The following is a 15,982-nucleotide window of genomic DNA, read 5'->3' as shown; positions in this document are numbered from 1 at the left end:
TTAGATGGGACAGTAGTTTTGCTTTTATGTAAAAGAGCATCATACTTTGTCATATGAAGCAGGTCCTGAGGTAGCTTAACTCACTAATGTCAGGCTAGGGCTGTCAAATTGTGTAATTCCACATATACCGTTTTTTAAAGTTTTATTGGGATATGACTTGCCATATAGTTTACCCATGCTAAGTGTGCTTTTAGTGTATTCACAGTTACGTGGCCATCGGCAGTCAATTTCAGAACATTTTTATTAGCTTCCAAACAAACCCTATACCTATTAACCATTATCTTCCACTTCCCTTCTACACTAGTCAACTACTAACTTACTTTATTTTAAAATAAATTCTCCTATTCTAGATATTTCATATGAATTAAATCATCTTGTGACTTCTCTTGTTTATATAATGTCTCCAAGGTTTTGTTCTTAGAAGCATGCATCAATACATCATTTCTATCACTGAATAAATTCATAGTAAGGATATACCACATTTTATGTATCTTTTTATCAGTGGATATACATTTGGTTCATTTCAGCTTTTTGGGTATTATGAATAATGCTGCTATGAATATTCATATAGGGTTTTGTGTGGACATAGTATTTAAAATCTTGGGGGCTTTGTATGTATTTAGGAGTGGAATAGATGAATCATATGGTCCTTTGTGGTTTGCCTTTCGAGGAACTGCTAGACTGTTTCCAAAGCAGTTGTACTGTTACATTCCTATTAGCAAAGTAAGCGTCCAAATTTCTCTTCTAATTTGCTAATATTTGTTATCTTTCTCTCTTTTTTTTATTACAACTGTTCTAATGCTTGTGAAATGGCATCTCATTGTAGACCAAGTTTCAAAATAGAGGTTAGCCATAACAGGCATGATAGTACTCTAAGATGGAGTTAGTATTACAATTAAAGTGTTTATAATATGACTTAAGATAACCATTAGTAGCAGATCTTAACCTTGGCCATGATTAGTATCTCTTCCTAATTTGAAAAAAAAATGAACTTGGGCATGGTGGAAAATGCATGTAATCCCAGCATTTGGGAGGCTGAGAGAGGAGAGTCACAGTTCAAGGACAGCCTTAGCAATTTAGCAAGACCCCCAGCAACTTGAGACTCTATTTCAAAATAAAAAATGAAATGGGCTGAGGGCATAGCTCGGAGGTAGAATGCCCCTGTGTTCAATATCTAGAACCTTCTGTCCCCACACACATAAATCGATGTCATAGCTTTATTTAATTTCTTTCCTTTTTTTCCTGTGGTACTGGGGATTAAACCCAGGGGACATTCTACCTCCGAGCTACACCCCCAGCTCTATTTTTATTTTTATTTTGAAACAGTATCTTGCTAGATTGGCGAGTCTCACTAATTTGGGAGGCTATCCTCAAGCATGCGATCCTCCTGTCTTAGCCTCCCAAGTACGAGATTATAGGTATGTACCACCATGCCTGACTTTTACTTAATTTTTAAGAATATTGTCTGTCACCCCCACCCTTGCCCATGCTTTTTATTTAAAAAGAAAATAGAGAATCAATTGTAGAGACAGAATCCACTCTATCTTAAGCAGAGAGGGTTTGCCATTGGCTATTAAGTAGTTTAAAGACTGCTTGGGTTCAGGAGCTGTCTCACTACACAATACTTTCACAGAAAAATACGGTGGAGAATTATTGATTGTAACAAGGAATTGTATAAAGGGGGTTTATGAGTGGGAAGTAAAGATGTGTTAGAGGATGTAGGAATAGCAGTTATAAGGAGCAGTGACTCCCCCTAGGCTGAGATAGAGTTCTTCTCCACCCCTTAGGTGAGACGTTGGAAAGGGCCAAGGCCAATAGGTGCAGTGAGTTTCTAGTGGAATTTGTTGGTAATTGGCCCTTCAGGATCCCAGGGAATGCTGCCCATGGGGCGGTGTCTCACGAGAGGCATGCCAGTACAAAGCTGCACAGGCTTTGTAGGTGAAGCTGTGTAACTGCAGGAGCCTGATGATGAAGACACCACCCTCACTGCAGGAAAAGGGCCCCGGGAAGCCTTGCCTGGTTTACAAGTGAGCACCCTGGACCCAGGGTTGAATCCTTTTCCTTGCAGTATTTTTCTAGTGCCCTCTACTGACAAAGCTTCATATCATTCCAACTGACAATGAAAAAAATATTTAAAGGGTACAAATCTATCTTTACAGAGCTGAAAAAAAAAATAAAAAGCAGCACAAGTATTAAGTGGCTTACAGAATTGTTAGGAGATCTGAAAAAAAAAATAGACTAGTTTGAGGTTTTTTGGTTTTTTTTTTTTTTTTTTTTGGTGTTACTAAGGCTTGAACCCAGGGACATTCCGCCCTTGAGCTACATTCTCAGTCCTATTTTTATTTTTTTATTTGGTAACAGGATTTTCTAAGTAGCTGAGGCTGGTCTTGAACCTGTGATTCTCCGGTCTTAGCCTCTCAACTACTACTGGAATTGTAAGTGTGCACCACCACGCTTGGTTTAGGTTGAGATTTAAGGAACAGCTTTCAAAACATGAGCATTCAACTAGGAAACTAAGGGAGGCATTGTCTTTTTATGGCCAGCTTCTTTCTGGAACCTAATCTTTGTTTCAAAATCAGGTAGTTAATGAGGTCAGGAGGTCATGGTGATCAGGAACTTTCTGCTATAGATGCTTTCTGTGAAGCTATGCTGAGCCTGTTCTGGTCTGCATCAGCTTGGACTATCGAAGTATTTGGACCAGCCTTCCTCACTCTTTATACACTGGAACCGTGAAGTAATGTGCCAATCTCTTGTCTTTCTGGTAATAGCTACTCTAAATAGGTGTAAGATGATATCATGGTGGTTTGCATTTCTCTGATAAGTGATGTTGAGTTCCAGTGTTTTGTATTTCTAGGCATGGAACCCAGGGCCATTCTATATTCAAGCTACCCCCCTTAGCTATATTTTATTTTTTATTTGGAAATAGGGTCTTACAAAATTACCCTAGTCTGGCTAAGTTGCTGATATTCACCTTGAACCTGTGATCTGCCTGTCTCAGCCTCCAAAGTACTGGCATTATAGACCTGCACCACCACATATGGATTGAATTCTCTTTTACAAACCTGTTGACTATTTTTATGGTTTTTGTCTTCTTTGGAGAAATGTCTATTCAAATCTTTTGCCAGTTTTTAAATTTGTTTTTCTTTTGGCTATTAATTTGTGTGACTTCCTTATATACTTTATATTAAATCCTTATCAAATTATTTAAATATTTTCTCCAAATCCATAGGCTGCCTTTTCATTTGATTGTTTACTTGGCTGTGCACAAGTATTTTTATTTTTTATTTTTGTTGTTACATATTGGGGATGGGACCTAGGGTTATTCTACCTCAGAACTATACCCCAGCACTATTTCATTATTTTATTTTTTATTACCAATTTTTTGCGGTACTAAGCATGGAACCCAGGAGCATTCTACTTCTGAGCTACACCCTCTGCCCTTTTTTTTATTCTTTATTTTGAAACAGGGTCTCACTGAGTTGCAAAGGGCCTCACTAAGTAGCTGAGGCTGTCCTGGAACTGCGATTCTCCTGTTCATCCTCCCAAATGTTGGGATTACAAGTGTGAGCCACCATGTCTGGTTTCTTTTTTTTATTTTTAAACATGGTCTCACTAAGTTGAGAGGGCCTCACTAAGTTGCCAGGGCTGGTTGCAAACCTGCAATCCTCCTGTCTCACCCTTCCAAGTACTGGAATTACAAGTGTGCACCACCATGCCTGGCTCGTGCACAGGTTTTTAAGTTAGCTGTAATCCAACTTGTTTGTTTTGCTTTTGTTTCCTATGTTTGGTATCCTATCCAAAAAGATCATCACCAGGATGGATGCTGAGAAACTCTCTCCTTATGTTTTCCTCTATGTGCTTTGTGGTTTGGCATCCTACTCATGAATTTTTAATTTATTTAGCTTGATGTTGTCAAGGTTTGCCCATGTAGGTATGTCAGAACTTCATTTGTATGGCTTAATAATATTCAATTTTAAAGATGCACTACATTTTGTCCATTCATTTGTGCACCTTTTGGTGGATACTTGGATTGTTTCTGTCTTTTGCCTGTTCTGAGTAGTGCTTCTCTGGGCATTGGCATAAACTATCTTTTCAATTCTCTGTACTAGGTATTTTGGGATGTACCTAAGAGTGGAATGCTGGGTATAAAAACAACCCAATTAAAAAACGAATAGGGAGCTAGGTGAAGATGGTCATGGATTAAGACCCTGAGTTGTGCTTGCCTCTAACTCACCTCAGGAACTCCGAGTTTAGCTGTGTGAGAATATAATTAGATCTTTTCTTTCAAAGGAATAAATGGACTTAAGCTCCATTTTGTAGAACTGCCATTTTGTAACCTCGTGTGCACTTGTTTTGTTTTGTAAATTATTGGAAATTGTGAGTGCCAACCCCTCCCACGGCATTCCCTTCAGCCAATGACATAAAGATTGTGAGGCCACACGCTCACCAATAGAAGAAGCTCAGCATAGAAGCCCAGAGCCGAGAATAAACACCAGGTAGTTTCCTGCCATGTTGTTCCTGCCCACCTCACTTCATGGGTGGCAGAATCCCTTTCTTCAAAAAGTAAAATTCACCTTGTCAAGCCACATCACAGTATGTGTCTTTTCTTACAACACCATGGGAATTTATTTATAACACCTGCAAACCACATCCCAGACTACTTTCATAGGAGATGGGAACTAAAATCAGAGAAACGCAAGAATATTTACAAGGATGCTTTTAAACACCAGGGCTAAAAAAGAAAAGAAAAAAGAAGCAACACATTCCTGAGCAAGTGAAGATGTGAAACGAGAACAATAGTGTGCATCTCTTTCAGTGGGAACTTTGGAAACCCTGGGAAATCTCATATCCAGCAACCCGAGATTTAGTCCATAGACAGTGAGGGTATCAGATGTAGAAGCACACATCCCTGTGGCCACTGGAGAGAAAAAAAGTGCCCAAACTCACCACCCTTTCCCTCCCTACCTCCCTAGAACCACTCATCTGGGTGACAGAGGTGAGTGCAGACCCCACACACTGGGTAAAAGAGACTATAAAGAGAGGTTGGGAATAGCTGAAGACCTTGGCTTGCACCCTTACCCAGGCTTACAAGTCACAGACCAAACTAGCCATTTCTGTGGAGCATGTCGAATCCTCCCTGATGGACCTGGCACCCATACAGACAGAGGGAGACACTGGGTCAGCGTCTCACTGGAGGACATAGTGGTAGTGCTGGGGCTCCGTGCTGAAACAACAACAACAACAACAACAACAACAACAACTCCTCCTCCTCCCCCTCCTCCTCCTCCTCTTCTTCTTCTTCTTCTTTTTTTTTTTTTAACAGGTTTCTGAATGGTTGGGAATACTTGGAATGTGCTTGGGAACCTACAGTAATTAGTGAGCTCTAAACGGCTGGGAAATAGTTGTACAGACCCAAGCAGGCTGTAGAGGCCAGATGTGAGAGTTTACTTTTTAATTTATTTTTAACTGTTGTTATATGAAGGTTTTTTCCCTTTTGCAGTTTTTCTCTCCTTTGTCTTTTTTTTCTTCTTCTTTTTTTCTTTTTGTGGTTCTAGGGATTGAGTCTCAGGGCCTGTGAAGGCTGTGTGAGTGCCCTGCTACTGAGTCAAACTCCGAAGGGTTTTTTTCCCCTTTTGTAGTGTCCCCCCCCCCCCCCCACTGGGTTACACCCCTAGCCCAGAAGAAACTCCGATGCATCCTGCAGTCAGGCCAGTCCCTCCCTGCTCTTTTACCCGGCTCTGCCTCATGAACAAAAGTAGGAAACCCAGCAGGCAGGGAACCAGAGGCTTGAACCAGAGCTCTGGAGCAGCAGTCACATCTCTTCTAAGAAAACCTCAATCTATGCAACCACTTTGCAAAACAGTATGGAGAATCCTCAGAAGAATGGGAACAAATCTACCATTTCATCCAGCAATACCACTTCTGGGTATCTACCCAAAAGAAAGGAAACCAAACTACCAAACTAATGAATGTGTATCTATGCTCATAGCTCCACAATTCACCATAGCCAAACTATGGAACCGGCCAAGATGTCCATCAACAGATGAATGGATTATAAAACTGTGGGATATGTACACAATGGAATTTTACTCAGCCATTTAAAAAAACTCAATTACATCATTTTCAGGGAAATGGATGGAACTGGAGGACATTATGCTAAGCAAGATTAGTCAGTCACAAAAAAGAAATCAGATGCTTTCCCTAATATGTGAAAGCTAAGGAGAAATGGGTCATAGGAGGAACTCTAGATGAAAAAGGAAAACCTATAGAGGAGCAAACAAGGCAACCTAAAGGAGGAAAAAGGAGGGGGGAAGAGGAAAATCTCTAAAACACATAATGTACTTAAACATATCGAAGTCAACCACTAAGCCAAGCAGGGGAAGGAGGGATGGGGAGGGGATGGGATGGGAGTTGGGTAGGGGTTAAATCAGTGGTGTGTGCTTGTCTACACACAAGTTTTTTACCCCAATATGATTTATGAATATAATGCACCAATAAAAAATTTTAAAAAAGAAAGCCTCAATCTAAGAAAAAAACCAAAAACCTAATAAGGGACTATCCAAACTCAAACCATTCTGCTCTTCTCCAACAAGGAAATTTACTCACTCTCTGTTAAACAATTTTTAAGGTTCTTCTCTCCTTTTGTCTTTCCTCTTGTATGTATATGTGTGTGTGTTACTGTGTTTGGTTTTTTGTTTGATTTTCAGTATACCTGGCTGCCCATGTCTTATATTTTTTCATTTCATATCACTGTATTCTATATTGCTTACAGAATTTTTCTTTATTTTCTGTATCTTTATTTTCATTATTTTTAAACTCTTATTCTACTTGATTCTATTTTCAACTTTACCCTATACCTGCATCCCTTACTCTATACCCTTCCTCTCTCATCAACTTACCATTGTATATGTTGCAGTTTCCCCTTATGTATATACCACCCGGGTCTTCTAAACTTCTGAGACTGGACCAGATAGGTGAACCAACAGGATAGGCTTCTAAACACTAAGGACAGGTCAATCCCAAGTGACAGGCAGAACCACCCAGTACCCCACAAACAGAAGTTTAGAAATGCACAGGACACAAGAGAACCGGGCTTGGTGGTGCACGCTTGTAATCCCAGCATTTGGGAGGCGGAGACAGGAGGATCATGGTTTGTGGACATCTTCAGCTACTGCTTTGGCCCTTTGCAACTCAGTGAGACCCTGTTTCAAAATAAAGAATAAAAAATAGGGCTGGAAGTATAGCTTGGAGATAGAATGCCCCTGGGTTCCATACCCAGTACCAAAAAAAAAAAAAAAAAAAAAAAAAAAAAGGTACAAAACACAAACTGACTACTTCCTATTAGAGAGCCACCCAGCAGGTCCCTGGTCTTTAACACCTGCAATCCAGCAATACCACCATTGCAGTGGGCAGGCAGAGTCCTGGAGTCCAAACCCAGGGTTGGCTATCTTTGGGCAGAACAACAGAGGAATGATACGGGACAAAGACTGCAGAAATGGTATTATAGGTTAATAAATACATAACAGAAAGCCGTGACTATCCATATGGCTGGCACTGTTTAATTTTAAGACATAACTTAAGGTAAATATTTACATCCAGAACATGATATCATAACGGGAGAGTAATTAGACATAACAATTCCACAAAGACAGAGAGGGAGGAGGGCAGGGTTCAGAGGGAGAAGAAGAGAAGGAGGAGGGAGGAGGGGAGAATGGGAGAAGAGGAAGAGAGAGGGGGGAGAGGGAAAGAAGGGAGGGGGAAACAGTACTCACATTGCCATCAAATACAACAAAGATACAACCTTAAGAAACCTGAAAACATGAGAAAGAAGAATAGCAAGGAAACAGTGAGCCCCCACAACTCATAGCACCAAAACTACCAACTCAGAATTACAGAGAATGCCAGGAGAACTAAGAACTTTAATAGTTGAGACAATTTACGATTTATAAAAGTTTAGAAAAAGTCTAAAAGATACAAAAGATCATAGTAACAAACTGATGGGTCTAGAAGCTGAAACCAAAGGAATAAAAAATTCTTCAGAGCAACAATATTTAAAAATTTCCCAAACATAGAAAACAAGGTTGATATACAGGTACAAGAAACATAGAATCCCACTTAGACAAGATCATAGAAAAAGTTTACAGTGCCACTTAATAATCAAATTGATAACAGAGCCCAAGGAGAGAATCAAATGCAAGGAGAGTAAAAGACCAAGTGACATTCAGTGGTAAAACAATAAGAATCACTCCAGCCTTCTCTAGCCAAATGATAAAAGCCAGGAGGGCCTGGAGTGACATATTTCAAACCTTGAAAGAAACAACTTCCAGCCAAGACTACCCAGCAAATCCAATTGGAGAAACAAAAATTTTCCATGACAAACAAGCTGAAAGAATTTATGTCTTCTAAACCAGAACTAGAGAAAATATTCAAGGAAATAAGTTGCAAAGAAGAAATAAAAAAGTCAGAACCAGAGAAAGGATGATTTACACCAAATGAACAGCTAAGCAAAGGAGAAAAAACACAACTTCAAAGAGAAAGTACACCTCAAAAGATAGGAAAAAATAATATCTCAATAATTATACTGAATATCTATGGCCTAAACTCCCCCATAAAAGGCAAAGTGGCAAGATCATATGCTACTTGTAAGAAATGTACCTTACAGGTAAAGATACTCATAAACTAAAGGTGATGGGCTGGAATAAGGTAATCCATGCTAGTAGAACTTGACAAGCCAGGCTAGCAACTCTTATATCAGACAAAATAGATTTCAAGCCTAAACTTACAAGAAGAGACAAAGCAGGTCATGTTTTACCATTGAAAGGAACAATCCAATAAGAGGATGTAATGATCAACATTTATGTTTCAAACATAGGTGCATCCACTTTTATAAAACAAACGTTTTATTACATTAAGCCTCACATAGACCCCAGTGTAATACTGGGAGACTTCAGTACTCCTCTCACACCACTAGATGGATCTTTCAGACAAAAGATCAGCAAAGATGCCGCAGACCTAAAGAACACCATACACCAAATGGACCCACTAGACATGTATAGACTATTCCATCCAATTACAGCTGGATATACATTATTTTCAGCTGCTCGTAGAAGCTTTCTCCAAAATTAGGCCATATAGGAATCAGTAATAAAGGGTAAACGAGTTCATGCTGGTGCCTGGGTGAGGAGGCTGCTCTGTGGGATCCAGGCACTCCACATGACTGAAGAAACCTTGCACCAGGTGAACACTGCTCTGTTACCATGGGCAAAGAGGACCCCAGCAAGCTGGAGGCAAGATGTCCTCGTATACCTCTTTTGTACAGCCCTGCCAGAAAGAGCATAAAAACACTCGGACTACTTGGTCATTGGTGGAAACATTTTTTATTTTTTTAAGCAGCTTGCATTGGGAGGAGAACCTTGTTGGGAGAATTAGGGCCCTCCCTCCTCAGTCTCATTTCTGTGCTGTCCAAGTTCAGTTATTAAGCACAGCCCTACTGTGCACTATTCCTGTGACTAAACTGTAACAAAACTGTTAGGGCACTCCCTTTCTGTGGATACTGCCACTGCTTGATGCATTGATGCACAATAGTTTTTTAAATTGTGGATCCCAGTTTGCAAACTTAGACTGAGTTCTGGGACCTCTGCATATTCTGCTGTAGACAAACTAAACATGTCTACGTTTATTTGTGCTTGCCTGTGGAGTCAGACAGCATTTTTCTGATTATATCCATCTTGTAAATCTTTCATAAATGATGAAATTGGTAGACTTAAATCATGTTTGAAACTGTAGGAACTTCTAGAAGTCTGGAAAATGACTTTTTTTTTTTTAAGGTTTCAAATACAGGAAGGCCCTCTAGGGAGAAAATTGAGGTAGATATTGTATGCTAATATACTATAGCTAACATATTATTGAAATTTAAAGGGAAAAGTTTTCTTGCTCATTAATGTAGTAAAGTTTTTTTAAGAGAAAAACATTCGTCGTTCACACATGTACTTAGCACCTACAGTGTGGTTGCTGGCACTGCTCTCGTTGAGCAACACAAAGCTCTGTGCCCTCAGGGAACTTACCTTCTAGTGAAGAGAGAAACTGAACAACATACATCGTTAAGAAAGTGATCTAGGTTACAGGGTGGTTAAAAAGTCAAGTAGGAACCATTGAAACAGTAAATAATATATGAATTCTCATGTGGGTATACTGAGATCCTTGTAGCTCTGCCACTTTTTCCTTACAGCTTTGAGGAAATAAAGGAACTTAATATAGTTACTTGTGTAGTTACTGATACTGGTAAGTTTCTAATGGTCTGGGCTGAATTCGATTACAAGATTGATGTATGTGGTATGATGGCACATAAACTGGACATTTGTAAGTTTATAGAAAGAAATTGTCTTCTGTTTGGGCTACTCTAACAAAATTCCATAAATGAGGTGGCTTATATATGACAGAGGTGTTTTTCTTCACCATTCTGGAGGTGTGGGAAGACCATGATCAAAGCCCTAGTCAATTCTGACTGGTAAGGGTTCATTTCCTGCTTCATGGAGCTCTTTCTCACATGTCTTCATATAGTAGAGAGTGTGAGCTCACTCTTAGTGATTTCTTTTGTAAGTACACTACCATTTCTTTTAAAAGTACTCTACTATTTCTGAGGGCTCTACTATTATGACCTAATTACTTCCCAAAGGCATTTTCTCCTATCACCTTGGTAATTAAAATGTCAACATAGGATTTTTAGGGGAGGCACCAACATTTAGATTATGGCAGAATTATTAAGTTATTTTTAGTCATCCTGCATTAGCAGCTGTAAATACTCTGGAAGAAGACGAAGAAGGCACGGGGTGATGGGAATGCTTGAGTCTAGAGGTAGTTTACATATTAAGTAGTAGCTCAGGGTGCGCACGATGAAAAGGGGTAATACTTGAGCAAAGGAGTGAGAGTCAATCTTTGGGATATCTGGCAGAACATTCCAGGCTGAAGGAACAGCTTCAATAAGGCACAAAAGTGAGAATCCGCCGAGCATGTTGGAGGGAAGCCAGGAAGCCCAACCAGTGAGTCCCTAGAGTGGGTGAGGGAGTTGTAGGTAGGAGACGAGTTCAGGAAGGTAAGAGCTGGTGGTGTTCCCCTGGGGCTCTTGGTGCCATTGAAACGGACAGAATTGCAGAGTGGTGGAAAGATTTCTACCTATGGTACTTTATACTTCTTTTTCTCAAGATTTTGAAAGGATCACCCAGGATGTTGTGTTAAGAATAAACTATAGGGAGCCAGAGGTAGAAGGGACTAGAGACAATTGTGACTTGACTGTAGTGGTAGGTAGTACAGTGGTCAGATTTTGAATATATTTTCAGTGTTATATGATCAGGACTTTATGTCAGCTTAGATATGGATGTAAGAAGACAAGGATGGAGCAAGGTTTTGAGCAGTTGAGCAGATAAAAAAGTGTCTTTCAGTCAGATGAAAGGAGGTAGGGTAGAGTATGCTTGGGAGGGGGAGGCCAGGAGATGATTGGATTCACTGTTCATGACAATCAGGTGCATGTGTTTGAATAGTTACGAGACTAGATGTGATCACAAGGAAGAGACTGGTGGGAAGAGGATGAGAAAGACCAAGCCCTGGTTCTTCCAGTGAAAGCAACTTAAAGGTTTCTAATGAGGACCAGTCAGCTGGATCAGATGCTACTGGAGGACAAGTCAGATGACTGGCAAATTGGATTTATTACCCGTAGGTCATTGTTTGCTTACAGGCTTGATGGGATGTCCATGAAGCGGGGAGAGGACTCTAACAGTATGCAGGAACAGTTTCCTGCTTGGATGAGAGAAATGGGGCAGCAGCTGAGTTGGGGAAGTGGGTACATGGAAGCTTTTCTTCCCTAGACACAGAAGTAACACAATATGGATTTTTATCGTGATGAAAATGATTCTGTAAAGGGGAAAAGTAGATTATACCTAAGTTCCATGGTCAGTTTTATAGCCAGTAATTTGCATACACTTTCCCCTTCTTTGCCCTCCTTTACTTTGTCTCATTTGTTTGGCAAAGCTAAAAACTTAGTAAAAATGCAACATTTCTGCTTCTAGATGCCTGCTCTTTTTAGTATACCATACTTCTATAACAGAAATCTTTCCTTCCCTTTACTTTGAAGGTCTCTGGCTTGAGGCTTCAACAGTGAAAAGCATAATGTAAGAAACAAACTGGCTTAGCCCCTAGGATTATAAAGTTGAGAGCTGGCCTTTTTCCTGGGGTACTTTTGAATCCCAGAAAACAGAATTCTCTGAGGTGGTCATTTTCTATAGTGAATATTATTTGCCAGGCGTTGGATACCTGGTTATTGAACATTTTCCACAATGGTGGGGAATGGAAGTATTGAGGAGGTTATGAAGTTATTTGCAGTTAAAAAGTTTTCTTAGCTTTGGCATTTCTAAATCCCTGGGCTCCCAGTTTCTTGGGTTCTTCTGAGCATTTCCATTTTCTCCTTAGTTTTCTTTCTTGTAACTGTGGGCTTAAACATAACTGTTTCTTTATTTTGTATTTTAATCCAGTCCTAGGAGGGAGAGGAGAGAAAAGCCTGTGGTTAAGTGTTTTACTGTGAACTGAAAGTTTGAATCCATCCTTCCTTCCTTCCTTCCTTCCTTCCTTCCTTCCTTCCTTCCTTCTTCTTCTTTTTTTTTTTTTGGTGGTACAGGGGTTCCTGGAAGCCCTTCTACCTCCGGCCTACACTTCCAGACCTATTTTATACTTTTTTTTATATTTGGAAACAGGGTCTCTAAAGCCAGTGCGGCTGGCTTTGAACCTGCGTGATCCTCCTGTCTCCGCCTCCCAAGCGCGGGGATTACAAGCGTGCGCCACCATGCCCGGCTGAATCATTTCTTTTTTTTTTTTTTTGGTGGTACTGGGGTTCCTGGAAGCCCTTCTACCTCCGGGCTACACTCCCAGACCTATTTTTATATTTTTATTTAGAAACAGGGTCTCCTAAGCCAGCGCGCGCGGCTGGCTTCGAACCTGCGCGATCCTCCTGTCTCTGCCTCCCAAGCGCAGGGATTACAAGCGTGCGCCACCACGCCCGGCCGAATCATTTCTTAATTGTTGAAATAGAGTTGGCTCTGATAGAAGTGCTTAGCATTAATCTTTTAAACTCTAATAAAATTCACAGTGAACATTTTATGAGATGTGCTATTAAATATACGTTCAGAAAAAATCTAGAGAAATTCATACTACTCAACAAGTTGTTTTTGCCAGCAATAGTACTTTTGAAAGTATGTAAGATTTTCTTTCTCCTTTTGATTGATTTTTTCAAATTAATACTTCTTAATTTGAAACTTGGATTGTCTCTACTTCTATTCCATTGGTCCGTGAATGAGTCTATTTTCATGTCAGCATTGTGCTTCTTTGTAACTACATCTCTGTAGTATTTGAAATCAGGCATTTTGAGCCTTCCGCATCACTGTTCATATGGCTCAGAATGGCTCTGACTATTTTGGGTCTTTTATTCTTCCATATGAATTTTATGACTATTTTTTCTAATTCTCTAAAGAATGTCATTGTAATTTTGAAAGGAAAATGGATGGAACTAGAAAACTTGCCAAGTGAGATAAGCCAGATGCAGAAACTCAGGGGCAACATGTTCTCTCTTACATGTGGAAACTAGAGAGATGAACACTGGGGGAGAGAGGAGGAGGGGTGGGGTAGGGAACAGACCAAATAATGTTCTGTGCATCAAAGGTGAATCTTACTCTCATGCACAATTATAATGCACCAATAAAATATAAAAAAAGGAATTTGGAAAAGCTCTCACTTTGTAGCTCTTTACAAAAATAAGTCCAAGGAATAGTTAGTTAGCAATTTAAATTTCTCATTGATTTAAAACAGCCCATGTAACTTTTATGCATAGTTCTTTTTTAGAGTTAACGAGAAAAATGAAAAAAAAACTTTTATTACAATTTTGTTATTGAAGAAACATATCTTCCAAACCTACTAAATGAAATACTTTTTTATGTTTGGTTTTTCCTTAAATGTAGCATGACTAAATACTGCATAACTGTGAAATTGTTAGATTTGTAGGGTTCTTTTCATTTTTTAGTGATGCCACAAAATTCTGTTTCAGTAATCATTGGTATGTAAAATTAAAGACACTCAGGACATTTTTTGGTGAATACTTACAAGGTAACTGAAAAATTATAAAAACTGAGTGAATCAAGATATAAGATTGTTCAAATTAAGTATTACTTTCCAAAGATTAAAAATACTGACTAAAGGAGAACGTATATTCTGTTATGTTCCATGATCATAAACTGTGTTATGTTTGTTTCTGCATTTTTGTGACTCCAGGATTTTGATAAAATTTTTTTGGTTGATTTTAGATATTTTAAGAGTTTATACATTATATACTGAAATGACCTGCCAAAAGTACATAAGGCTCATTCTCTTCTTGTTTCTAGTGTTGTTATGTTTTTGTTTTTATTTTTTATTTTTTGCCTGTAATGAAAGCTTTCCGTTGTATGGGCTTTATGACATTTGGTATATAGAAAGCAGAGTTGTATAAGTGTTTAATATTATTAACACTTTTCTTGTAGATTATCTGCAATGGTGAAATGAAGTAACTCAAGATGAGCAAGTTGAAAGTGATATCAGAGAAAAGGTACCATAATTCTAAATCTTAATATTTGTAAATTTCCGAAGTAGTACATGACATAGTCTCTGGCCACTTTTATATTACAGTTGCAAACATGAGTAGTTGTGATGCAAACTAGTCTAGAATGCCTAACATGAATGCTCTGGCCCTTGACAGATAAAGTTGAACTGACCCATGAGTTAAAGCATATCACATCTTCTGTGTTTTATTTCTTTCAGTTAAAAGTCAGACAAAGAAAACACACACACACACACACACACACACACACACACACACCCCTAAGACAAATTTGATTGCTAGCTGGGTGTGGTGGTGCATGCTTGTAATCCCAGTAGTTGGGGGGCTACAACTTAGACCCTGCTTGAAAATAAAAAATAAAAGATAGGACTGGAGGTGTATGTAGCTCAGAGGTAGAATGCTCCTGGGTTCAATCTCCAGTACCGCCCCCCCCCCCAAAAAAAAAAAATGATTCTGTATTGGAACTTTCTAGTTTTCTCATTTGTACAAAAATTTAATGATAATGCTATTATAAGATTATAAAGATTAGTACCTGGCTGGCTCAGTAAATGAGAGCTTATTAGTATTGATAATTAATAATCAAAGTTTCTGCTTTGTTAGCAGGATTGTATTTTATGTTCGCATGTATACAACCTTGAATTTATGTGTATTCTTTATGTTATATAATGAGTATATATGCAGTTTATTTCAGTAGGATTTGTTCCTTAAATTTCTAGGTTTTCCAGATAACTAAAACACTAAAACTAAAGTTAAAACACTATAGCAAATTATATTATTAATTTTCTTGTATAATTTATGTAGAAAAGGAATTAGACCTGCCTTTTATTTGCTTTTTAATATCTGTAGAAGCTGTAGTAATGTTACTCTTTCTTTATGATAATGATAACATATCTTTTCTGTGTTTTGATCAATTGGGTAGACATTTATGTGTTATTGAATTTCTCAAAGAACAAAACCTTGGTTTCATTGATTTTCTGATTTTTTTTTTTGTTGGTATTTGATTTCTGCTTTGATTTTTATTTCCTGAAATCTGCTTACTTTTTTGTGTGATACTGGGGTTTCTGGAAGCCCTTCTACCTCCGGGCTACACTCCCAGACCTATTTTATATTTTTATTTGGAAACAGGGTCTTTTAAGCCAGTGCATCTGGCTTCGAACCTGCGCGATTCTCCTGTCTCGCCTCCCGAGTGCGGGTATTACAAGCGTGTGCCACCATGCCCGGCCTTTTTTGTTCTTTTTAAAATAATTAAAAATTCTCACTCAGGTTACTGACTTGAGACATTTCTTCTTTCCTAATATGGGTATTTTAGTACTATATATATTTCCCCCTAAATTTCTGTATTACTGATAT

At 38.8% G+C, this 15,982-nt stretch overlaps 1 protein-coding gene across 3 annotated transcripts in view; it reads left to right on the top strand.

Moving 5' to 3' along the window:
- Positions 1–14,588: 14,588 nt before the first annotated feature.
- Positions 14,589–15,982, top strand: part of AGTPBP1 (ATP/GTP binding carboxypeptidase 1) — a gene marked incomplete at both ends in the record, with an annotated part of 125,568 nt that continues 124,174 nt past the window's right edge. For all 3 annotated transcript variants that reach the window (XM_080709445.1, XM_080709444.1, XM_080709446.1), the window contains one exon: positions 14,589–14,620. In XM_080709445.1, coding sequence (XP_080565571.1) covers positions 14,589–14,620 — 32 coding nt within the window. The remainder of the gene's footprint in view (positions 14,621–15,982) is intronic.

This window comes from Muscardinus avellanarius (genome assembly GCF_963383645.1).
Source record: "Muscardinus avellanarius genome assembly, chromosome: 13".
NCBI lineage: Eukaryota > Metazoa > Chordata > Mammalia > Rodentia > Gliridae > Muscardinus > Muscardinus avellanarius.
Note: the sequence above shows the minus strand (reverse complement) of the source record. Positions and strands in the feature narration are given on the sequence as shown.